We start from the raw sequence: 24,489 nt of genomic DNA, 5'->3' as shown, positions 1-24,489 counted from the left end.
TGCAGCTTGGGATACTATTTACATTATGAAGAGAGGATATATAAAAAAATGCAATGCAATTCAATTCAATTCGTTGAGGGCTTATAATAGGGGAAATAGCCAATAATGCACTTTTACACAAAATTACCTCTTTGGTGGGGATGTAACAACTATAAATAAAGGTAAGAAAGCCTTCTAGCATGGAATTCTCCTTTAAGGGAGCTACATTGTGCACCTGTGTGGACATTAGTTTTTGCCTTTGATTACTGTGATGCAAACAATGGCATACCGTTTTCTTCTTCTTCCACGGAACAGTGCACTATGACTAAACTTGTTTGTGAACTGTTCCGTGGAAGTGTCAGTGTTATCAGATACTAGGAAGTCTGAGATTGACACCCTTTGTGTCTAGAATCTCAGAGAGAGAATTCACTTTCAACTGTCAGGCTCCTCACCTGTGGAACCGTCATGGAGGTTTGACACCTTACATTTAACCAAAAAAAGGTGCAGAAAACGAAAAGGTATGTAATCTTGGAATGCCCTTCCACTGGTTTTTAGAGCTGCAGCTTGCAGCCTCTCTAAGAACCACTAATGTTTAAACAAGCATTTGTGGAATGATTTAGATTTGTTTTTAATCATTTCAATGCTTCATGCATTTGTATTTCTGTTTCTGTAAGCCACTGCCACACGACCGTGGATCAGGGCCAGGGGTAGAGTGGCCGGGAGAGCGGCCAGATGGAAACCCCAGTTCGATGCCGGGCTCCGGCTCCCCCAGAGTTAGTGTCGAAGTGTCCTTGAGCAAGATTGCTTCTGATGTGTAGGTTGGTGCCTTGCATGGTTTCCTTCGCCATTGGTGTGTGGGTGGGGTTGTGTGTGTGTGTGTGTGTGGGTGATTGTAATGCACAATAGATGTAAAGTGTTTAGGATAAAAGCGCTATATAAAAATGCATCATTTACATTTACACACATTTCAACCTTTTACAAGGCTGAATCTCGAAATACACACTCCAAGGAATCATGATCGTTATCTCTCCGACCGTACCACATCAATACAGCATGGAATTGTGGACAAAATCTTATCCAACGACAACAAAATATTCAAGTTTTGGGGCTGAGAGGCTAAAAATGTCATCAAGTGGTGGTCCGTGGCTCAAATGGCAAATAAATAATGGACCTTGATATGAAAAGGGTGAAAACCACTGACCTATAATAATATATATATATTTTTTGTTGTGTTCCGGCTCTATGACTCTTCCAGGTACTGAACACGGCCTCATATCATTCCATCTTTGTCTGTTGTGTAATCCTCATGCCACACATCAACTGAACTTGGTGTGATTCCTCTATCCAGCCATTCAAAAGCGTGTGTGCCACTGCTTTGCCATTCATCTTCCCAGATGTTGGCCCTTGCCTTGCTACTTATCCCCCTTGCTCACCCCATTCAGCAGCCTCAAGCGTGATGCTTGATTATGGACTTTATGTACTATACTATAGCATTGTACGTTTGTGGTCTGAGAGGCTAAATCTCATCAAATGGTGGTCTGTGGCTCAAATTCTGAACAAACATATGAGGTAGGCTATAACTTAGCATGTTATTGAAATATTTCCATCTGGGATCCAATGCAAGAGTTAAATTGCGTTAAAATACAAACTAATATAACTATTAAAACGAATACACGTTAAAAACGGAAGCTTGTGTAATGTCACTTCCAAGCTTGATTATGGATCCTGCCGCAGGCTGACAGCCTGTCACTCAAGACGTAGGATTGGCGCATACTGTATGCTTGTAAACAGGAACTGATGATCATGCAATATGTCAAATGAATTCCAGGGAAAGTATTTAAATCCACTGCAGTGATTTTCCGTTAGTTAGCAGCGTGAGTCAGCTTGATCGCTCAAACAAAGTGTGTGAGGCAGGCAGATCGGGGTGCATACTTAGTTTAGACTAGTCATTGGTTAGACATGGGTTAGGTTTAGGTGTGCTGCCCCGTGGGAGGTTAGGTTTAGGGTGAGGGTTTGAGATAGGTTGTAGTTGTAGGACTAATGACTGGACTAAACCAAAAACTGTCTAAACTGCATAAGCGAGGGCTGGATGCAGGCCGGGCCTGTGACAAATAAGGTCATATATCTGATGTATATTGTGGGTCATGTCTCCTGCTCTTTTCCTGCCTTGACTTTTTTTTTTTTTTTTTTTTTACAATTGTTTATGTTTAATTGTATATTCAACTTTCAGCATGATCACAGGTTTTAAAAGACAGGTGCCATTAAAAACACTGAATTATTTTGCCGTTCACAAATATAAAACTTCAAATCTAAAATGCCTACTGTATGTAAAATCTGCACATAGGATTGGTGATTTTCTGTATCTCTCAGTTCTGCATGATGGGGTGTCCAGATCGAGTACCTCCGGCCGAGAATTATTCTGCAAGCCCGTTTTTGTCTGGCTGGCAGTCAAGGAACTGTGCCAGACTGGGGCTGCATATTCCAGCACCGGGCACACGTATAAGCCTGTGTAGATTGAAACCAATTCAGGGTCTTGTACCCCAAATTTCTTCAGGCGACATAGGACAAAGAGCTTTCTATTGGCTGAGGTCAACATATGGTCTACCTGGCTGTCCCATTTCAAGTTCGCTTGAATGGTGACCCCCAGAACCTTTACTGAGTCACAGACGCAATGGAGTGTTGAGAGGGCCGGTTTCTGTCTCATGCCAGTGACATGTATGACTTTTGCCTTGCACTCAATTTGAAAAAATGCTGTAGCCTACTGTTGGAATTATGTCAAGCTGTTTTTCTGTTAACCTTTGTGTCTGTGTGTTTTTGTTATGTTTTTTGTTTTTGTTTATTTTTGTTTGATTTTTGTTCATTCATTCATTATTTGGTGGAAATAGTTTGTTTTGAAATGAAAACAAAGTGCAATGTGCATAAACTGCACATGTAGCTTATATCTACGTATTGTGTTGCCCGAATACCGTTGTTAAAACGTCACGCAGAACCAGTTGAGCGGAACAATGAAGGCTGATGCCGTAGCTGTTGAAGTGTGGGTGTGTCTGTTGAAGTGTGGGTGTGTCTGTGAGAAATACTTGTATAGCTAAGCAGAGCTCTGAGCTTATATCAGCTTGCGGTGGAGCTGTCAAGCAGACACATCCAAACCAATGGAACGTGAGTTGTTTCCAGTTATTATAATTATACATTTTATTTTGTTACATTTCGTGCCTCTATTACTTGCACAACCGAAGCTGTTTATTATTGTTGTTAAATATTATATTTAATTATATTTGGGTATTTTGAACCTCCGTTAAACAAAAACCATTGTGTGGACCATTGTGTGGACATCACAATGTGTCGTGATGCACGTGTCTTATACATTGAAGTATAAATACATATTTTAATTCAGTGTATAAATCAGATCAGATCAGATTCAATTTATTGAAACTGTACAGAGTATACAAATACTTTGACAATGAAATGTCAAAGTGTGGCGCCTAGCCAGAAGTGCAATACAGTAATGAGAAAATAAATATATATTTTTAATGTAGTAATATATACGGAATAATAAATATTAAATAATAATAAATAAGAATAAAGATTATGGTAGAAAGAAAGAACAAAGTATAAATATAATGGCTAAGTAAGAACAACAAACTGTACAAGTGCAAGCAATGCATGATGAATATATATAAATATACAGTATATGCATACGGTATTATGTACACACCCACATGTAGTGCAAGCAGCACACCTAAACCTAACCTTAACCCTCTCCCAACCCTTAACGCATTACGCACCCTCACCAATTAACCGTAATCCGGTCGTCCTAACGCACCCCTCACAAACCATATCCAATCCATATTATACACACACACACACATGCCCTAACATGCTAATGTTATGGCTTCTGTCGTTGACGTATACAGATCTGTGCATAAGACACGTGGAACTGGACCATGCCTGGAACCAGGAGAGACACCGGACTCAGGACTTCAGCTGCGCCTCCTCCTCCAGCAGCTCCCGGGTCCTGGTCCTACGCAGAGGAGAGCCGTTCAGGGTCACGCTGCTGCTCAAGGGGAGACCCTTCAACCCTCACACGGACACGCTTATGGTCAAAGCTCTGTTAGGTATTTATGGGGAATTCACAATGTACTTGAGTGTGGGGTGGGGCGCCCACTGGCCTAGTGGTCCAGGCAAATGCCACATATATAAGGCTCGATCTGGCCTGACAGTGTTGCGTGTTCGAGTCCCGTTCATGACGACCTTTGCTGCATGTCTCTCTCCCCTTCTCTCTCTCTCTCTCTCCCTCTTTCCTGTCCGTCTTCACTGTAACTATCAATAAAGGCACAAAAGCTAAAAACTAATCTTACAAAAAAGAAAAAAAAAGGTACCTGAGTATTGGCATCAAAATGTACTTTAAGTACCAAAAGTAAAAGTACTAAATATGCAGAATGTCCCGTTTCAAGTTTTCAAATGCAGACTTTTTTAATTTAATAGCAGATCTACAAGCTCACAATGCGTCGCATCGCGACCCTTCCTATAACATTCTAGTCCGGTTTTTATTTGTTGACGAAATTGTCAATACATTTAGTCTTGTAGTTTTAGTCATCATAGCTTAGTTTTCATTTAGTTTCCGTTTAGTTTTCGTCAGTGAAAAAAAAAGGTAGTGGACGAACATTTCTTTGTCATAGTATCAGACAGTCGACAAAATCAATAACCTCCGTCATTCTTCACACGCTATCTGCCAGGCCGCCTGCACGTGACCATGCCGGTCACGTTCTCCGACAAGGGCTCTCCCTCCCAGTGGAGAGCTTATTTGGACGCCCAGCAGGGCCTGAACCCCCGGTCCCCCTCCGTGTTCATCTGCAGCCCAGCCGTCGCCCCTGTGGGGATATACTGCCTGCAACTGTTCCTCTCCACTCCTCGCCGGCGTAGACGGCAGCGCTACAGCATCTGCAACTTCACCCTGCTCTGCAACCCATGGTGTCCTGGTGAGTGAGAACAGATATTATAGCAATGAGGAAAGTAATAAGATCATGCATTTAAAAGTCCACGCAGAAACATGTTTTATTTGGTTTATTTGATGCTGCTGCATTTAAAAATAATGTAAATGACTGGAGATTATATATAGGCTATTTTTGGCACAGGAAATGTTTTGCTGTATGAATTATACAGTTATATACCTCATTTCATAGGACCTCAGATTATTTTGTAATATATATTTCCTTTTCACCTGTAAGTCAAGTTGAATTTAAAATGAATGCCTTATTTGCTTAATTGCAGAGGATTCAGTATTTCTTCCTGCTGTGGATCAAAGAGAAGAGTACATCCTAAATGATTCTGGGATGCTCTACATGGGAACACCCACGAACATGTCCACCAGACCGTGGTCCTTTGATCAGGTGAGCATAGAATGCATTGAAGTGACATCTTCAGTTAACCCTTTTTGGACTGAATTAATTTCTAATGATGAAATGTATTTATTTATTTGTGTTTCTGCCAACAATATGTTACGAAGGAACGAAGTGTCGCCCCGACATCACAACGTGGTGTCAGAGGTGATGTCACCTCTGACATCACGACATTATAAATATAAGCAGCCTAGCAGGTTTAGAGTTTGTGACTTACTCACCTTTGACTATTGAACCCACATAGCCTGCCTCAAGAGCTCCCATTTCTATCCCTTACTACTAAGCTAAGGTGGGACCTCTCGGCTGTAATTCTCAGACCGTATAGCTGCATGCAGACAGTGGTGCGATAAAGTCATTGTTACCCTTGAGTCCCGAGTCAAGTCCCAAGTCAAGACAGCTTAAGTCCCAAGTCAAGACTGACAAACGTCTTTTACACTTTTTTATTTGGAGTCTCAAACAAGTCCTATATGCTTGTTGGAAGGTATCAAGTCTCAGTCAAGAGAGGGCTAAAGTCAAGTCACGACTCATTGGCATTGAAGCCCAAGTCACAATGCATGGCTTTTGAAGAGTACTCCATATGGCAGCCAATTCTATTGGATTTTTAATGTTTGTTTAGAGCACTCGTTGCCAGCCAAGTCTCTTGACCTTAATTTGTTTGTTTAGGGTATTAAATGATGACGTAAGATGTCATGTGGGCGATATGAATACAGGCCCTCACATCACACAAGTGTGATTCTTAAGTCATCAAATGTGTCAAGTCTCAAGCTCACACCTCTGCCAGCAGGACATCTGCATCGCATGTTATGTTATAACCCTTCAACTTCCTGTGTTGTTTATGCTATCGTCTCTGAATGAAGCAGATTTGGACAAAAGTATATCTTGTTATAAACAACAACACTGTCCACTTTGTGCCTCACTAGTTTGAGCCTGACATCCTGGAGAGCTGTCTGAATCTGCTCCAAGTCAGCCCCCAGCACATCAGGAACAGTGGGGAAGACTGCCTCCAACGGTCAGACCCGGTCTACATCAGCAGGGTCGTATCAGCAATGGTCAGTACGTACTACGTACACTACTATCAAAGGTCACATTTTCAGTATGCACGTTTAAAAAAATATATATAGAACAGATGCTGAACTTTAAAGATGGAGTGCTGTGATTTTTTTCCCAATGAACATCAGGTATCAAAAAAAGTGTACAGTATTTGTTAAAATGACGTTTTTACATGGACACACCCACCAGTTCATTAAGTGTGCCTGGTTTGCCTTGTGGGTGGTGATGGGTGGTGATTCAGATTCAGATTCAGATACCTTTATTTGCCATTGTGTAAAACACATAGGAATTTGTTTTGACATTTGCGTGTGTGCATTTCTTATTCCTTAACAACAAACAACACAAATACAACACTGTGTAAGAAGTATATAAAGTGCAGAGTTATGGAACATTGTGCATAGTCTGGTGACACTCCCTAGGGGGCGGGGGTGGGAGGGAAACCAGAGTAATTTAGCAGCCTGGCGGCTGAGGGGAAAAAAGCTCAGTCTGTGGCAGGCTTTTGTAGCCTTCGGCAGCCGCAACCGTTTCCCAGAGGGGAGCAGGGTGAGGAGGCCGTGGCCAGGGTGGGATGGCTCTCCTCAATGCCCTGGAGTCATGCAGGGACTTAAGGGAGGGCAGTGGATGGCCAATCACCCTCTCCGCAGAGCATATCACCTTGGCGAGATCTTTTGCAGCTGCAGCAGGGAACCAGGTGATGGAGTGTGTGAGGATGGACTCAATGATGGCTGTGTAAAACTGAGCCATCATGGTCCTTGATAGTTTGAACTCCCCTCAGCTGCCTGAGGAAATACAGCCTCTTCTGGGCCTTCTTCAGGAGGGCCATGATGTTGAGTTCCCACTTCAGGTCCCGAGAGAGGATCATGCCTAGGAACCGACATGACTCTACTGGGGTCACCTGCGGGTGCCTCCCAGCATGATGGGAGGGGGCGAGGCTGCGTTCCTCCTGAAGTCCACCACCATTTAGAGCATTTAGCTCCACCTGAACTGAAGCCGCACCCACAGCTGTTGTTGTATGATAATGGGGGAGGGGTTAAGAAGGTGATGATATTGTGATGTTTTTTTTCATTGGCACGTTTGACTGTCAAGGTTTCAGCCTCCAGGAAGAACCCCTAAATACAAAGGGAAGACATCATCATTGCACATAACAACCACACCAAGGGGTTTTTAATGGAGTACTGTCACCTCATAAACACATGAAAAACTGGCACTCCATCTTTAAGAGGTCTGGACATGTGAATGCAGTCAATGCACACACAAACGTCTATACTCTAATTTCATGCGGTGCTGTTTCTGCGTCGTTCCGTTGCAGATCAACTGTGAAGACGACCTTGGAGTGCTGAAAGGGAACTGGTCGGGGGACTACAAGCAGGGCGTGCACCCGTCCCTGTGGACGGGCAGCGGGGACATCCTGAGACGGTGGGCCAAGACGGGCTTTCACCCGGTCATGTATGGACAGTGCTGGGTGTTTGCTGCCGTCATGTGCACAGGTGTGATTGATTACACAAGAAGCGCTGGTGGGGAAAAAAAGTACTCAACGTTTTTGAAGGGGCGCTATGATTTTACGTCAGCGGTTCCCAAAGTGGGGGGTCCTTGAGGGAGTTCCAGAGGGTCCTCAGCTAAATGATAGTTTGGAACCAAATGGACCCTTATGGGTCTGTAACTCTGAGAGTGTACAAATGGAACCAAACGGTCTGGCCTACCAGCATGTGCACTTAAGCCTCTCCAGCTGATCCAAAATGCCGCAGCTCGCTTGGTCTTCAACCAGCCAAAATTAGACTAATTAATGTCCTTGAAATTAAAATGGTTGAGAATCACTGCTAGAGCCGTAAAACCAGGGACCCCCTCTTACGGGGACATCCATATGTCTTCAAATGGATCGGTCCGCGGGATAATTAGTGTCAATTTGGGGATCCTTGACATGTAAAAGTTTGGGAACCACCAACTTACATCATTGTGTCTGAGCAAATAGTCTCTATTTTACATCATGATGATGATGTACGCCCCTCACTTCACACAGGTATACTGCAATGTAGAACTACTCCATTACAAGTAAAAGTCCAGAATTCAAAATGCACTTGAGTAAGTATTGGTGTCAAAATGTACTTGGAAGTACTAAAAGTAGAAAGTACACATTATGCAGAATGTCCCATGTCAAGTTTTTAAATGTATCAAAATATTTTGAAAAGGCCCAGGCCGTAGCGTAACGGTCTGGGCACCGGACTGGTGATCCAGTCGCGGTGTGCCGCGGGTTCGACTCCCGGACCCGACACGGCCTTTACCGCATGTCATCCCCCCATCTCTCTCCCGTTTCCTGTCAGCCTACTTTCTATCCCTTAAAAAATCAATAAAGGCGTAAGCCGCAAAAAAATATCTTAAAAAAATATATATATATATTTTGAAAATAGCCGAACTACAAGCTCACAATGCGTCACATCGCAACGCATTGTGAAATTGTAGATCGGCTATTTTCAAATGGCTGAAATGTACATATAATTGTAGTGGAAGTGTAATATTTCGATCTGAGATGTAGTGGAGTAGAGTGAAAGTATTGCAAATTGGAAATACTCCAGTAAAGTACAAATTCCTCATTAAGGATTAAAAAAAAAACATTTTGAAAGTTTAATGGGACGAATGGAACAAAATGAAAGCTTAAAATATGGAACCAAAACATCTTCTTTCTGCCGTACTCTGACCTATAGTGTACTTTATTTACAATATCATATTTCATACAGAACGGTATGTATGGTATGTAGGTGTGTGTCAGTCCGTATCTGGTTGTGTAATAATTATGTTTTATCTGTCTATCTTTTAGTCATGAGAGTTCTTGGCATTCCATGTCGTGTTGTCACAAACTTCAACTCTGCTCATGACACCAATGGCAACCAGGTGATTGAGGAGTTCTACAGTGAAACAGGAATGAAGTTGCACCTCAGTAAAGACAGCATATGGTCAGTATCCACTCTGTTTTATTATTATTTTAATGTTTTTCTTTTGCAACTTATTGTTGTTTTTTGTCATCATTATCATCATCGGGGTTTAAACAATACATTTATATTTATGCATAGCATAGCAGCATTCTTGACAATACAATATTTCACATTGCCTTCCCACTAGCGAGACAACAGCAATAACAGAATAAAACAAACAAACAAAAAACATCTAAGCGAAAGTGAAACAAAAAGAGAAGAAATGAAAAAAGGGGATAGAGGGATCAATAGTAAAAACTCAAAAGTCAAAATTGTACTTAAGTAGGCCTACAGTACTTGAGTTAGTTGAGTTCATGTACTTAGTTAGGCTACGTTACACCACTGATTAGAATCTAAATGTCTGGAAATGGAAGATGGATTCAAATCTGGAGGATTGCAACTTTATAGGGAAACTGAACTGAAGTGTGTGAGTTTGCTGCCATCTAGTGGTTTAAAAAGGTTGAGACCGTGTCTGGGTCACTGGCATGTAAACAACACAAACTGTCTGCAGCTATTATACAACTTAATAATGGGTGTGTTAGATAGATTTAGGTGTGACAAATGTGAAGGCATTGACAGTGATGTGTTGGCATTTTGGCATGATCATAGTGGCATACCTCCTAAATCTAACAACCATGTTATTAACTACACTTAACTACTAGGTGCTGATTGCTATGTCGGTTTGTCTGTCCGTCTGTCTGGCAGTGGTGTAAAGTATCTGAGCACATTTACTTAAGTACTGTACTGTACTTAAGTACGATTTTGAGGTATTGGTACTTCACTTGAGTATTTCCAATTTCCAATACTTTTACTTCATACTCCACTAAATCTCAGAGACAACATTTTTACTTTTACTGCACTACGATTATTTCAAAACTGGTGGTTAATATCCAGTTCCACTTCAACCAGAACACACAGACACATTCCTAGCATCCTTTGTTGGCACGGTGATCCAGTCCGCAATCATACAATATATATATAAAAAAAAAATAACAATATATTTATTGCATTTCTTTTTTTTGACAAACACAAACACAATACAACAAAACAAAACAATACATAATACAGACAATACAATTACTTAAAATGAAAAACAAACAAAAAACAAAACCAAAACATACAATACATACATATATAAATACAGTATAATAAAATAAGGGCACTTAGAATGGTAACAACAACAGAGTCCTTATGGCCACAAGACCAAACTGTCAGGATAATCAGGAGGACTCAAATGCAGAAAATAGCAGGCAACAGGCAGGATGCAGATAACTCAGTCTTTAATCCAAATTCCAAAAGGCAGAACAAAAGTCAATACCAGAGCGAGGTATCACATAACAGGCAAATTAGGCAAGGCAAAAGGCAAAATCCAAAAACTGGCAGTCAGCTTCAAAGTCCAGGCTCAGACAGGGAAACAGGAGGTTCAGGCTGGAACAGAAAACAGGAGTTACGACGACAAACTGACAAATGGAGATGTGAAGTTCACCTACTTAAACTAATGAGAGCAAAAGCCAGCAGGTGAGTAGAAACAAGCAATAGGCTGACTACTGATTGCTAGGAATGCAGGGGGGCGTGAACACAGAGGCCAGGTCTAGGGAGGATTCCTGACAGTACCCCTCCCCCCACGGACCCCCCCAGGGGTCCCAGCAGGCTCCCCAGGATGACGACGACGAAAGTCTTGAATAAGAGCCGGGTCCAAAATGTCCCGGGCAGGAACCCAGCACCTCTCCTCAGGACCATAGCCTTGCCAGTCCACCAGGTATTGCAGACCACGGCCACGTCGACGAACCTTGAGCAGTCGACGCACCGTGTACACTTCCGAGCCATCCACCAACCTGGGCGGAGGAGGGGGGTTGGAGGGCGGGGAGTACGGGCCCTGGTTGACAGGTTTGACTCTAGAGACATGGAATGTTGGATGGATCCGACGAAGGGGGCGAGGGAGTTTGAGACGGACGGCTGAGGGGCTGATGACCTTAGAGACAGGGAAAGGCCCCACAAAACGAGGAGCCAACTTGTGTGATTCCACCTGTAGTGGCAAGTCCCTGGATGACAACCACAGTCTCTGGCCTCGACGGTAGGAAGGGGCAGGGCGACGACGACGATCTGCATAGTGCTTGACCCTGGCAGATGACTGCAGCAAGGAGGACCGGGCGGCCCGCCACACCTTGCGACAGCGGCGGATGAACTGCTGGGCAGAGGGCACATTAGCTTCTTTCTCCTGGGAGGGAAACAGAGGGGGCTGATAGCCGAGACAGCAGTGAAATGGGGACAGTCCAGTGGAGGCAACAGGAAGAGAGTTATGAGCATATTCGGCCCATGATAGATATTCAGCCCACGAGGCCTGGTTGTGAGAGGAGAGACACCGTAACATAGTTTCAATGTCCTGATTAGTTCTCTCAGTTTGACCATTTGACTGAGGGTGAAAGCCTGAAGATAAACATACAGAGACTCCCACTAATTTACAGAAAGCCCTCCAGAACCGGGACGTGAACTGTGGGCCCCTGTCTGAAACTATGGCCACTGGTAGCCCATGCAACCTGAACACATGGTCTATCATGAGTTGAGCAGTGTCTTTAGCAGAGGGGAGCTTGGGCAATGGAATGAAATGAGCAGCCTTTGAGAACCTGTCCACCACTGTGAGGATGACTGTGTTACCTTGTGAGGGCGGGAGCCCTGTAATGAAATCCATGGCTATGTGAGCCCAGGGTCTAGACGGAATAGGGAGTGGTTGCAGAAGGCCAGACGGTGGTTGAGTGGACGTCTTGTTTTGAGCACAGGTAACACAGGCGGCAACAAACTGCTTCACGTCCCTTGTCATCGAGGGCCACCAGAAGCGCTGCTGGACCAGAGAGAGGCTACGTCGCACCCCAGGATGACAGGCCAACAGTGACGAGTGACCCCACTGCAGCACCTGAGACCGGGCAGAAACTGGCACAAAAAGTTTATCTGGAGGACAATTACCTGGCCCAGGGTCCCGTTGCAAGGCAGACCTAACAGTGTTCTCAATAATCAGGCGTAGAACCCCCACCACACAGTCCTTCGGCAAGATGGTGTCCGGATGCACAGGGCGATCTGGAGCGGGAAACTGACGGGAGAGTGCATCAGGTTTACCATTCTTGCTTCCTGGTCGATAGGACAGGGTGAAGGAGAATCTGGAAAAGAACAGAGCCCAACGTGCTTGCCGGGAGTTAAGACGCTTTGCAGATCGTAGGTATTCAAGGTTCTTATGATCTGTCCATACTAAAAAGGGCACTTGAGCACCCTCCAACCAATGTCTCCATTCTTCAAGTGCCATTTTAACCGCCAGCAGTTCTCTATTGCCAATGTCATAATTGCGTTCAGCGGGATCCAAGCGGTATGAAAAAAAAGCACAAGGATGCAATTTGTTATCAACAGGAGAACGCTGGGACAGAATAGCCCCAACACCCACCTCTGAGGCATCAACCTCAACGATGAACTGAAGTGCGGGGTCTGGCTGAATCAGGATAGGAGCTGAAGTAAAGCGCCTCTTTAGTTCTTTGAAGGACTGCTCAACCGCTGGCGACCAGTCAAACAGAACCTTGGTGGAGGTGAGTGCTGACAGGGGGGCAGCCAGGGTGCTGTAGTTCCTTATGAACCTACGGTAAAAATTTGCAAACCCCAGGAACCGTTGCACATCCTTCTTGGACGTAGGAGTGGGCCACTCCCTCACTGCCTTGACTTTTGCTTCATCCATCTGAATACTCCCATCCTTAATGATGAACCCCAGGAAGGACACGGTCTGGCAATGAAATTCACATTTCTCAGCTTTCACATAAAGTTGGTTCTCCAAAAGGCGTTGCAGGACCTGTCGAACATGCTTAGTGTGTTCCTCAAGAGAAGAAGAAAAAATCAGAATATCATCCAGATAAATAAAAACAAACTTATTGATCACGTCTCTCAAAACATCGTTGACCATGCCCTGAAACACAGCGGGGGCATTTGTCAGGCCAAAAGGCATCACCAAATATTCATAGTGTCCTCGTGGCGTGTTAAAAGCTGTCTTCCATTCGTCTCCCTCTTTAATGCGGACCAAATGGTACGCATTGCGTAAGTCCAATTTAGTAAACACTGTGGCACCATGCAACAATTCAAAAGCAGAGGCTAAAAGAGGGAGAGGGTACCTGTTCTTTACAGTAATGTCATTCAAACCCCTGTAGTCGATGCACGGGCGCAAAGTCTTGTCCTTCTTCCCCACGAAGAAGAACCCTGCTCCAGCCGGGGATGAAGAGGGGCGGATGATGCCAGCAGCCAGAGAGTCACTGATATACTGGTCCATGGCGGTCATTTCTGGAGGTGACAGTGAATACAGCTTCCCTCGTGGAGGCATTGTACCCGACAACAGTTCAATGCCACAATCAAAAGGTCTGTGAGGAGGCAGTCTAGTGGCTCGAGATTTACTGAAAACTGGTTTCAAATCCAAATACTCCGGTGGCACCTTAGACAGGTCTGGGAATTCCTCCTGTGGATGAGACACTGGGGGGACAGAACACTGAGCATCTTTGAGACAATGGGAGAGACAAAACTGACTCCAGCCTAATATAACATCCTTGGCCCAGTCAATATGAGGGTTATGCCTCTCAAGCCAGGGTCGGCCTAAAATAACCGGGACATGAGGTGAGGAAATTAGGTGTAAGGCTAGATCCTCTCTGTGATTGCCGGAGATTAACAGATTTACAGGGGCAGAAATGTGGGTTACAGTGGCTAGGAGGCGACCATCAAGGGCAGTGGCCCTGAGAGCGGGCAGCACAGGAAAAGTCTGTAGATTAAGCTGTTCTGCCAGAGAAGAGTCAATAAAGCTCTCATCGGCCCCTGAATCAATCAAAACTGAAATAGGCAGTTGTTGGTTAAGATAGCTAAGAGTAGCATGCATTGTGGACCTGGTCAAATGAGGGCTCTTGTATGTCACACTCACCAGTAACCCTCGCTCTACTGATGAGCTCTCCCTTTTAAAGGACAGGAAGCAACGAAGTGGCCAGGCTCCCCACAGTATAGGCAAGACCTCGTATCCCTCCTCCTCTTGTGCTCCTCCGCAGATAGCTTGGTCCGGTTCACCTCCATGTGCTCTGTGGCATCCGTGGTGACAGTTGTAGGTGTCGAGACTGCTGCATATTGGGAAGAAAGAGGGCGCTGCAGGCGAGGACGACTGCCCCCCTTCTCCTTCCAGCGGAGTCGCAGTCTGTTATCAAGGCGGATGGCCAAATCCACCAGTTCATCAAAGCTGGAGGGTAGCTCCCGAGAGGCCAGCTCATCCTTTAAACTCTCAGACAGACCGTTGAGAAAAGCATCATACAAGGCATCAGGGTTCCAGCCACATGTAGCAGCTAAAGTGCGAAAATCAATGGCAAAGTCAGAAACGGTCTTATTACCTTGCCGCATGTGAAGCAGCTCCCTTGCTGCTTCCCTGCCTGTGACTGACCGGTCGAATACTTTTCTCATTTCATCGAAAAAAGAGTCCACTGTGTTGCACGCAGCAGACCTGGCCTCCCATATAGCGGTCCCCCACTCTCTAGCCCGTCCAGCCAGCAGGGTGATGACGTAGGCAATCTTGGAGGGATCATTAGGGAATGAAGAGGGTTGCAGTTGAAAAATCAGCGAACATTGAGAAAGAAAAGACCGACAAGAACCTGGCTCCCCGGAGTAGGTCTCAGGATTCGGGAGCCTAGGCTCCCTAGATGGCTGAACTGGTGGAGAGGGATCTGGCTGGCCTGGTGGTGCAGCAGCGTCGGCTTGGGGTTGAGGGGGATGGGCAACAATTCCCTGGACATGCAGTGACAAGGAAGCCACAGTATCACTTAATTTTCCCAAGTGATCAGAAACCAACGCAAGGTTCTGTTGCGTACTTGACAGCATAGCACCCTGATTTCCCAGAGCCATCTTCACCTGTTCAATTTCCGCTGAGTCCATCTTGGTCAGTTTGTACTGTCAGGATAATCAGGAGGACTCAAATGCAGAAAATAGCAGGCAACAGGCAGGATGCAGATAACTCAGTCTTTAATCCAAATTCCAAAAGGCAGAACAAAAGTCAATACCAGAGGTATCACATAACAGGCAAATTAGGCAAGGCAAAAGGCAAAATCCAAAAACTGGCAGTCAGCTTCAAAGTCCAGGCTCAGACAGGGAAACAGGAGGTTCAGGCTGGAACAGAAAACAGGAGTTACGACGACAAACTGACAAATGGAGATGTGAAGTTCACCTACTTAAACTAATGAGAGCAAAAGCCAGCAGGTGAGTAGAAACAAGCAATAGGCTGACTACTGATTGCTAGGAATGCAGGGGGGCGTGAACACAGAGGCCAGGTCTAGGGAGGATTCCTGACACAAACAGCTGCAGAGAATACAATTACACATTTTCAGTTTCCACCATTAAATAAGATAAATCATTAAACGTAATATATTGGATAAACCGTCCCCATATCTTATCAAACATCTTCTGTTTATTCTTGAAAGTATAAGTGATTCTTTCCAGAGGAAGACACAATGATAACTCCCTAAACCACTGAGCAATACTGGGTTTGCCTATCTTTTTCCACGATAAGGCTATAGGCCTTTTGGCTTGTAGTAAACATAAATCTAGAAATCTTTGTTCGCTACTCTGAATCTTATGGCCAGGTGGGTAAAGACCTAATAGAAACAGTTTTGGGTCAAGCTTAATATCTATAGACAATATCTTCTGAATCTCCCTCCTCACTTCTTCCCAGAATTCTTTCACTCTTGGACATGCCCACAGACAATGTACCACATCTGATACAAGTATCTGGAATATCTGCACTAAATTTATTTAATTTCTCTGGAGTGATATAGACCCTCATCAGCCAATTATATTGCAACAGTTTTAACCGAGTGTTACCCGTCTGGGATTGAGCATCCATACAGGCTGAGCTCCACTCTTCCAATGTCAATTCCTCTTGTAGATCAGCCTTCCATGCATTATATTTGGATTCAGAGGATTCAGGAGAGAATTCTACTAACATAGAGTATAAATCAGAAATGATGCCCCTATTAAAGGGGTTTCTGATAAGCTCTTTTTCTATTATTGACAGGGGAGGGAGTGTCAGAGAATTCACCTGTTTAACCCCTATAAAGCTTCTGAGTTGTAAATACTTGAAGAAGTGTGTACGGGGTAAATTGTATTTAGCAGCTAGTTCATCAAAAGAGAGTAGATTCCCCCTTTTGTCAAAAACATCCTTCCATTGTTTAATCCCTTGCTTGGCCCATATATTGAAGCCCCCATCCACCCTTCCTGGGGTGAAATATTAATTTCCCCAAATTGGGCTGAATCGAAAACTGGGTTGGATATCCAAAAGATAAAGTCTGACATCCTGCCAAACTTTAATCATATTTTTAACAATAGGATTAGCTGTATATTTTATCAGTTTTTTACTCGAATTAGAGTAAAGATATTCGGGCAGTGGGAGCTTCAAAGAGTGTGATTCAATGTTCCTCCATGTGGGGGATCCCTTCTCTGTATAATAGAACATTATAGTTCTCAACTGAGCTGCCCAATAGTACCATAACATATTAGGGCACTTTAGCCCTCCTCTATCATAAGGTAAATATAACAAAGATAAACGGAGCCTGGGGCGTCGGTTATTCCAAATAAAATTACGAAACAACTTTTCCATTTTAGTAAAAAAGCCGTCAGGAGGCGGCAAGGGGATATTCTGAAACAAATACAACAGTTTAGGGAGTGTGTTCATTTTGAGGATATTTATTCTACCTATAAGAGAAATTGGAAGGTTTGACCATCTGTCCAGCGCTTCCGTAATAGACTCTATAATTGGGCTATAATTCTGATTTACCACATCTTCTAGTTTAGGGATCATACAATATTTTGAATCTTTTGGGGCAGTTCATGAAACGTAACTTATCTCATGCTACTATTGCTGACAAAGTGCACCGATATTCTGAAACGTCCACTTTGACAGGAACTTCCACGTGTGGGTGGAGTGCTGGATGACCCGTCCAGATCTGGGAAGTGACATGGATGGATGGCAGGTTCTGGACCCCACACCCCAGGAAAGGAGTGGAGGTGTGTGTGTGTGTGTGTTATTTTAATATGCAATTTAAGCAAACAAAGAAGTTAGGAGCACACACCAATAGTGGGGAGGTGCTGACCACGGGAGACAAACTTGACATAGGAAGGAGAGGTCGCACAGCTCGTAGTCACGATGCAAAAAAATAATAACAAAATATTAGGTTTCGGCAAACAAAATGCCTTCTTCAGGGTATTTTTTTTGCCGAAATGTTGGTATTCTAATAAAAAGTGTTTTTGCATCGTGATTACGAGCTGTGCGACCTCTCCTTTCTATGTCAAATATGCAATTTAAAGCTGCAATCAATAATTAGAACATTTTTAAAAAAGTGATTAAAAAGGTTTTTTGAATCGATCTGTATGGTAGAGCACGTTACTATACAATATAACTAACACACCTGACAGACAACTTACATATCCTGGTCTGATGAGCTCAGTTCGGGGCTCTCCCCAGGTTACAACTTAGGCAATTTACCTATAGTTAAGCCCCTCCCCAAACTGCTATGGTCCAATCACAGCTAAGCATAAGATGGGTTAGTAGACAAACCTCTCCACCAATAGTTTTCCTATAGGCCTATGTGTCCCAGGCCAGTGATTTCAACCACAAATCGGCACAGTTGATATGCAGTTATAGATAAAAATACAATTCATTTCTTTTTTTGGTGGTTTTCGTTTTTAGCCACATTAACACAGTTGGAATGTAAAGAATGTTTTTATTCCATCAGAAAGTCGTTTTAGTGTCATTAAGTCGTTGTAATTGCGTAAACAAGTCACTATGTCTAATGTTTTAACCATTGAGTTAAGCAATGCTAACCAATGCTAATCAGAAAATCAGCTTTACTTTCAAAGTATGCAAATTCCGCTAAAATCCGCTTTTTTGTACACAATCGTTTTTGAAGATAATACTAGTCTTTTACTAGAAAGAAGTATTAACCATCGTATTTTGTAAAAAGTGTGTTTATTTTCGGTCAGCCTAAAGCTAATGTTCCAGATGGGGGCACTGGTGAATCAGAACAATGGAACATGTTGAAATGGCTTCCTTTTTCCAATAGCAGAAGAAGAACACAATGTAAACACAAAACACTGTTTTAAAAAATAAATGTCATGCACATATTTTTCCAGTGCATATGGCAGGATTAGGAAGAGATTTTGAAGGTCTGGTTCCAAAAATGAACCAGTATTTAATGTGTAAAATCCATGATATTTACACACACAGGAGTATTCTGCTGTGGGCCGGCACCAGTCGTGGCCATCCGTGAGCGACGCATAGAGCTGCTCTACGACGTGCCCTTCGTGTACGCCGAGGTGAACGCTGACGTGCACATGGTGGTGGTGCAGCAGGGCCAGGTGCTCAGCTACAGCACGGACACAGAGAGAGTGGGCTGCCTCGTCTGCACCAAGGCTGTAGGAGTCCCCCAGCCGCAGGACATCACAGGAGACTACAAGGATGTCAGGAGTACGTATGATGATCCACATATATAATGTTCAGCCATTGTTAACCTGTTGACCTGAGACCAGATTCTACACAATTCTTCTCCTGACAGTATATATATATATATATATATATATATATATATATATATTATATTTATATATATCCCTAATATATATGTTTCTATGTCAGTGGTGCTCAAACCTTTTCATGTCAAGAACCCCTGGAATTATATAGCCTATGTGTTGTTCCAGGAACTCCCCAGACGCAAAGATTTGAGTAAAAAAAGAAGAAGCATGGCCTGGGCCGTGGCTCAGCGGTCCAGGCACCTTGGCCGGTAGCCCAAGTCTGGCAGTGTGCCGCAGGTTCGACTCCCGATCCCGAGGGCCCTTACTGCATGTCACCCCCCATCTCTCTCCCCATTTCCTGTCAGCCTACTGTCTGTCCCTCCATAAAGAAATATAAAATAATGGCGAAAGCCACAAAAAACATTTGTGCGGGGAAAGAATATATATTAGTCAAAGATTTGCAGAAATATCAGATCTGCAAGCTCACAACGTGTAACATTGCATTGCGATGCAACATGTTCTGAACTTGTTCATCTGCTGTTTCTGGCCTGTGATTGACAACTAGTGTACGACAAGGTATAATTAACACAATTAACATTATCATCTTTACAATGCAGTTCCGGATGCGTTACATATGTCCAGAAGTTCTGCCATGTCAGCTGACTCAACAACAAGGAGAAGTAAGACAATCTGCCTCCGCAACTCCAGATAATTCCCATTTCTATAAAACCTGCATAGATGTATAGATGGATGGATGGATGGTTGGATGGATAGATATATGCTGTAGATATTCACTGAATTACAAAATGATGCATAAGAATATTAGATAGATAGATAGATAGATAGATAGATAGATAGATAGATAGATAGATAGATAGATAGATAGGGGCGGCGGTGGATCAGGGGTAGAGTGGCTGGATGGTAAACACAAGGTTGCCAGCTCGAACCCAGAGTTAGTGTCGAAGTGTCCTTGAGCAAGATACTGAACCCCTAATTGCTCCCGATGTGCAGGTTGGTGCCTTGCATGGTTTCCGCTGCCATCAGTGTATGAATGTGTGTGTGAATGGGTGAATGTAATGCACAATCTATGTAAAGCGCCTTGGATAAAGGCACTATATAAATGCACCATTTACGATAGATAGATAGATAGATAGATAGATAGATAGATAGATAGATAGATAGATAGATAGATAGATAGATAGATAGATAGATAGATAGATAGATAGATAGATAGATAGATAGATAGATAGATAGTTGCTTAGAGTATGTTACAGTTCAACTCACTGACCGTGTGCTTGTGGTCTTCAGGTTCTGCCAAGGGTCTGTCCGTCTCCTTGAGCCTTGACAGTGCTCGTCCCATCGCCGGGGAGGACGTCTGCTTCACAGTGACCGTCACCAACAGGGAGAGGGTTGCCAAGGTGATCCTGGAGCATGTCAACGCTCAGGCCAAGGATTACAACCACAGTCCCTCGGACACCTTCTGGGAGGAGCACAGCATCGTCAGCCTAGAGCCCCTGGAAGGTAAGTTAGCTGCTCTCCATCCCGTGTTGATTTTGACACACATTTGTCTGTGTCTCTGTCTGTGTCTGTGTCTCTGTCTGTGTCCAGTCAAAGTGCTGCATGAGTCCAGAGCAGTCTTGTAGAGTATTTTGTCTGTGTCTGTGTCTGTGTCTCTGTCTGTGTCTGTGTCTCTGTCTGTGTCCCTGTCTGTGTCCAGTCAAAGTGTTGCGCCACCAGATGAGTCTAGAGCAGTCTCTTATCTCTGTCTGTGTCTCTGTGTCTGTGTCCCTGTCTGTGTCCAGTCAAAGTGCTGTGCCACCAGATGAGTCCAGAGCAGTCTCTTATCTCTGTCTGTGTCTCTGTGTCTGTGTCCCTGTCTGTGTCCAGTCAAAGTGCTGCGCCACCAGATGAGTCCAGAGCAGTATGAGGACGTGGTGGGAGACAGTGTGATCAACCTGGCTGTGGTCCTGAAGGACGAGGCCAGCCTGGAGTATACTCTGGCCTCAGAGGAGTTTAACATCAGCATCCCACCACAACTCACCATTCAGGTACTGTTGTGTTTGTTTAAGCATGGAATGTGCTCAGCTGATTGGTTGAGCACGGAAGATGAATGGGATGTTATGGATTCAGGACCTGCGCTATTACATTTGTTTTCAAATCAATCAGATGTGTATCTCTTAAGTGCACTGTTTTCACTTGCGCGATTGTTGGTACAATATGTGGACAGAGACAGAACATCATATTGCCCTCTTCCCCAGGTTCCAGATGAAGGAACTGTAGGACTCCTCAAGAAGCACACTGCCATCGTGACGTTCACCAATACCTTCTCTGTACCTGTCAGTGGAGTGCTGACATTGTTTGGGGCTGGACTACTCCAGGACAAGATTCAGTTCAGGTGAGATGAAAACCTCCATAGTTTATGATCATCAGCATCATTTTTCGACCGCAGTCGAAATCATGGATTTCACAATGCCATGCCAGACTTCCCGGTCCTTCATTGCCATCCCCAGTTCCTGCTTACTGATGCATGTGTCCCTAGCGATGACATCAGGGAACGACAGTTTTCTACCTCTGGTCTGCTTTGAGGCAGGACTCCAGAGAAGAAGGGAAGATATAACCTCATTGTCAGCTCTGTAGCAGTGGCCGGCAAACTGTGTTCTTCTGGATCGGACTAGTGAAGAAACACGGGGAAGGTTGCGGTATATTAGATTAGTCGATGGGTGGCTCTTCCAAGACAGATTTTGCGCTCTCATTAGAAGGCGGGTGTAAGTGCCATCCAACCGTTTCTCTAGTTTCTTTGTTTATGTTTTCTTTAGTTTATGAACACACACACACCCATGCAGTAATGATATGCTGTAGGTGTAAAACTAAGATTATACGGAATGCAGTTCCTACCGTTCATTCTACACAAATTGTGTTGGGATAATGTACACATGGATTAAAGTTCTCAGTCACCACACGACCGATTTCAATCATTGTATTTGTAACGGTTTTCAAAATAAAGTGGTTTAAATCACAAAACATAGTTTCACTCAGGGAAATAAAGATGCACACTTCCAAATAATGTCAATGATTTCAATCCAACCCAAAGTCAATAAATGTCAAGAAGTGCAAACGACACACAAAAAAGTTTACTGGACAAAAATGTAAAGGGCAGTTCAGTTCATGTCACACATAGTTCACAGTTCACACCATAACTCCACTTCATGTTTTGCCAGTGACCAGTAAAACAAAATAACTCGGTTGCCGTGCACCACTCTATAAATGAACCAAAACTCCACTTCGGGATTTTCGTAGATAGATAGATCTACACTACATGCTGCATGCAGTGTCCATCATAATTCGTTTGTGCCTGTTTGTCTGAGTGGCACTCATGGAGATTTGAGGGGTCAGAGCTACATAATACGGTAGACATTATTAATATACAATTATATTAAACCAACCACATTTTCTGTAAGGATATGAATGTGTCAGACATAGTGTCCCTGCCAAACCCTATACTACGTAAACCTACGCCACCCATTTTCTTTGTTTGCTTGCCAGGCCTGCATCATTTTGTAATTCAAAATTCAGTGAATTAATTCCACTTCTTTCTCTCTCTCTCTCTCTCTCTCTCTCTCTCTCTCTCTCTCTCTCTCTCTCTCTCTCTCTCTCTCTCTCTCTCTCTCTCTGCAGGATGCCACCGTTGCAGCCGGGCACCCAGGAGCAGAAACACATCCCTTTCACCCCCCGAATGGCAGGGAGCAGAATGCTGCAGGCCACCGTGTCTCTGCAGAAAGATGGCTCCGTGGTACGAGGCTTTAAAATGGTGTTCGTTCATAGACGCGTTGTCTCATAGACCTCGCTCACACTGTCGAAGAACTGAGACAGAACGTGTGTTCTGGGGAGAGGAGGGCAGAACAGAGCCATCAAGCAAAGCTGTTTCGTCGAAACCGCGTGACTCCCATTGAAAATGAATTGCGAACTGCTCTGCCCCCCGTCTCCCCACAGAACAGAGATGGAACACGTGTTCTGACTAAGATGTGTTTTGGGCGGGCCTTGATGTCGTCGTAATGGCTGATTTTACACAACGTGTCGCAGTGCGACGCGTTGTAAGCGTATAGATCTGATATTTTCAGCATGCAACCAAGTGTAGAATGACATGTGTCTTTTACTTATACCACTAGTCCCTCTCTGACATAGCCTGGTTAATAAACCAACGGCTGATTCGGTCTGGTTTATTAACCAGGCTATCTCTGACACTTTCATCTTTGGTCATCATAGGTTAGTTTTCATTTAGTTTCCGTTTAGTTTTCATCAGTGAAAAAAGGTAGTCGACGGAATTCTTTCGTCACAGTGTCACAGGCTGATTCATACTCCTATTTTACCGCTGTTTTGGCGCTGTAGTGCCGAAATGATTTCGGCTCCTCAGAAATTTTCAGTAGCACCGAAGAGCCGACTTTAAGACGTTACCCGCCCCCCCCGAACCTCAAATGACGTCACATTGTAGGCACTACAGAGCCGAACCTTTTATTCGGCTCTAAAATAGGAGTATGAATCGGCCCCGATGGAATCAACACTGGTGTTGATTTGATTTGGAAATCAAATCAAAGACCTCTGCCATCCTAGGCTTTTCCATCAATATTACAGAAACAATGCATAGCCTTGAAACCCTATTAAAATGTGAACATATTTTTTTCTGTACTGTATTAGGCTATATAAAGCGGTAGGCCTATAGCTAGATTAATGTGGTCGAATGACACATAATACCATTGTTAGTGGTGGCGGGTGTGTGTGTGTGTGTGTGTGTGTGTGTGTGTGTGTGCGTGAGTGCGTGCATGTGTATATAAAGTTCAAATAATGTTTATTTTATGTATTTATTATTTTGTATTATTTTGTAATTACTGTATTTGGGTAATAAAGCAGCAATTCTATATTGATGTAGTTCACTGTACGTCCAGCAGAGGGAGACCTTTCCTGTAGGTTTCTCCCTTTGGTTGGTATTTCACTTTCAAAATAAAAAATTAATGAATGAAAAAAGCAATGGAAAGTTCATGGCTGTCACACTTCAGAATGTTGGAGGTGCATGTTTTTTTTACATTACATTACATTATTATTAAATGTTGTAATCGTTGCTGTCGGGAGGACAGCATAAACCAGGGCTATTGAACACCCTGTACCTCTGTGTGTTTTGAAAATATTCAACCAATGGAAAGTAGTAAAAAGTGCTTTGGACAAAACCTCTTAACTCCATTGGACCCTCAAAATGTCTGCTAAAGGATTTAACTCCACCACCTCTTTCCCTCATGGAAGTAATTGACAATATCTAACGTCACAACACCAACTTTGAAGAGGCTGTATTGCTTAGTTTCCTGTGATGAGTGATGAGGTTTTCTCCCGACAGCAGGGATATATTTAATGTTTATTTTATTTGAAAGTGAAATAGCCCTTTAATATCTATTACTATAGCCCTTTATTACTTTAACATCTATTACTTTAACATACTTTAACATCTATTACTTTAACATATTTTACTACTACATACAGTAGCCTACATGCATTCAGAC

The 24,489-nt window shown here is 43.6% G+C and overlaps 1 protein-coding gene across 2 annotated transcripts; it reads left to right on the top strand.

The window, feature by feature from the left end:
• The first annotated feature begins 685 nt into the window (after positions 1-685).
• On the top strand, positions 686-23,380 carry tgm5l (transglutaminase 5, like). 2 transcript variants are annotated; one of them, XM_083770492.1, is made up of 14 exons: positions 686-793; positions 3,891-4,091; positions 4,713-4,955; positions 5,248-5,366; positions 6,296-6,424; positions 7,735-7,912; positions 9,238-9,373; positions 17,337-17,440; positions 18,660-18,899; positions 19,561-19,623; positions 20,252-20,464; positions 20,831-20,991; positions 21,202-21,338; positions 22,619-23,380. In XM_083770492.1, exons 1-14 carry the CDS (start codon positions 790-792, stop codon positions 22,779-22,781), a joined length of 2,091 nt encoding a protein of 696 aa, XP_083626618.1. In that variant the 5' UTR covers positions 686-789; the 3' UTR covers positions 22,782-23,380. The 2 variants fall into 2 exon arrangements, with proteins under 2 accessions (XP_083626618.1, XP_083626619.1); XM_083770493.1 differs by lacking the exon at positions 22,619-23,380 and having other exon boundaries at positions 21,209-21,322.
• The last annotated feature ends 1,109 nt before the right edge of the window (positions 23,381-24,489 follow it).

This window comes from Protomyctophum parallelum (genome assembly GCF_964188405.1).
Source record: "Protomyctophum parallelum genome assembly, chromosome: 8".
Taxonomy (NCBI): Eukaryota; Metazoa; Chordata; class Actinopteri; order Myctophiformes; family Myctophidae; genus Protomyctophum; species Protomyctophum parallelum.
The sequence above is the reverse complement of the archived record's forward strand: the minus strand, read 5'-3'. Positions and strand labels throughout refer to the sequence as shown.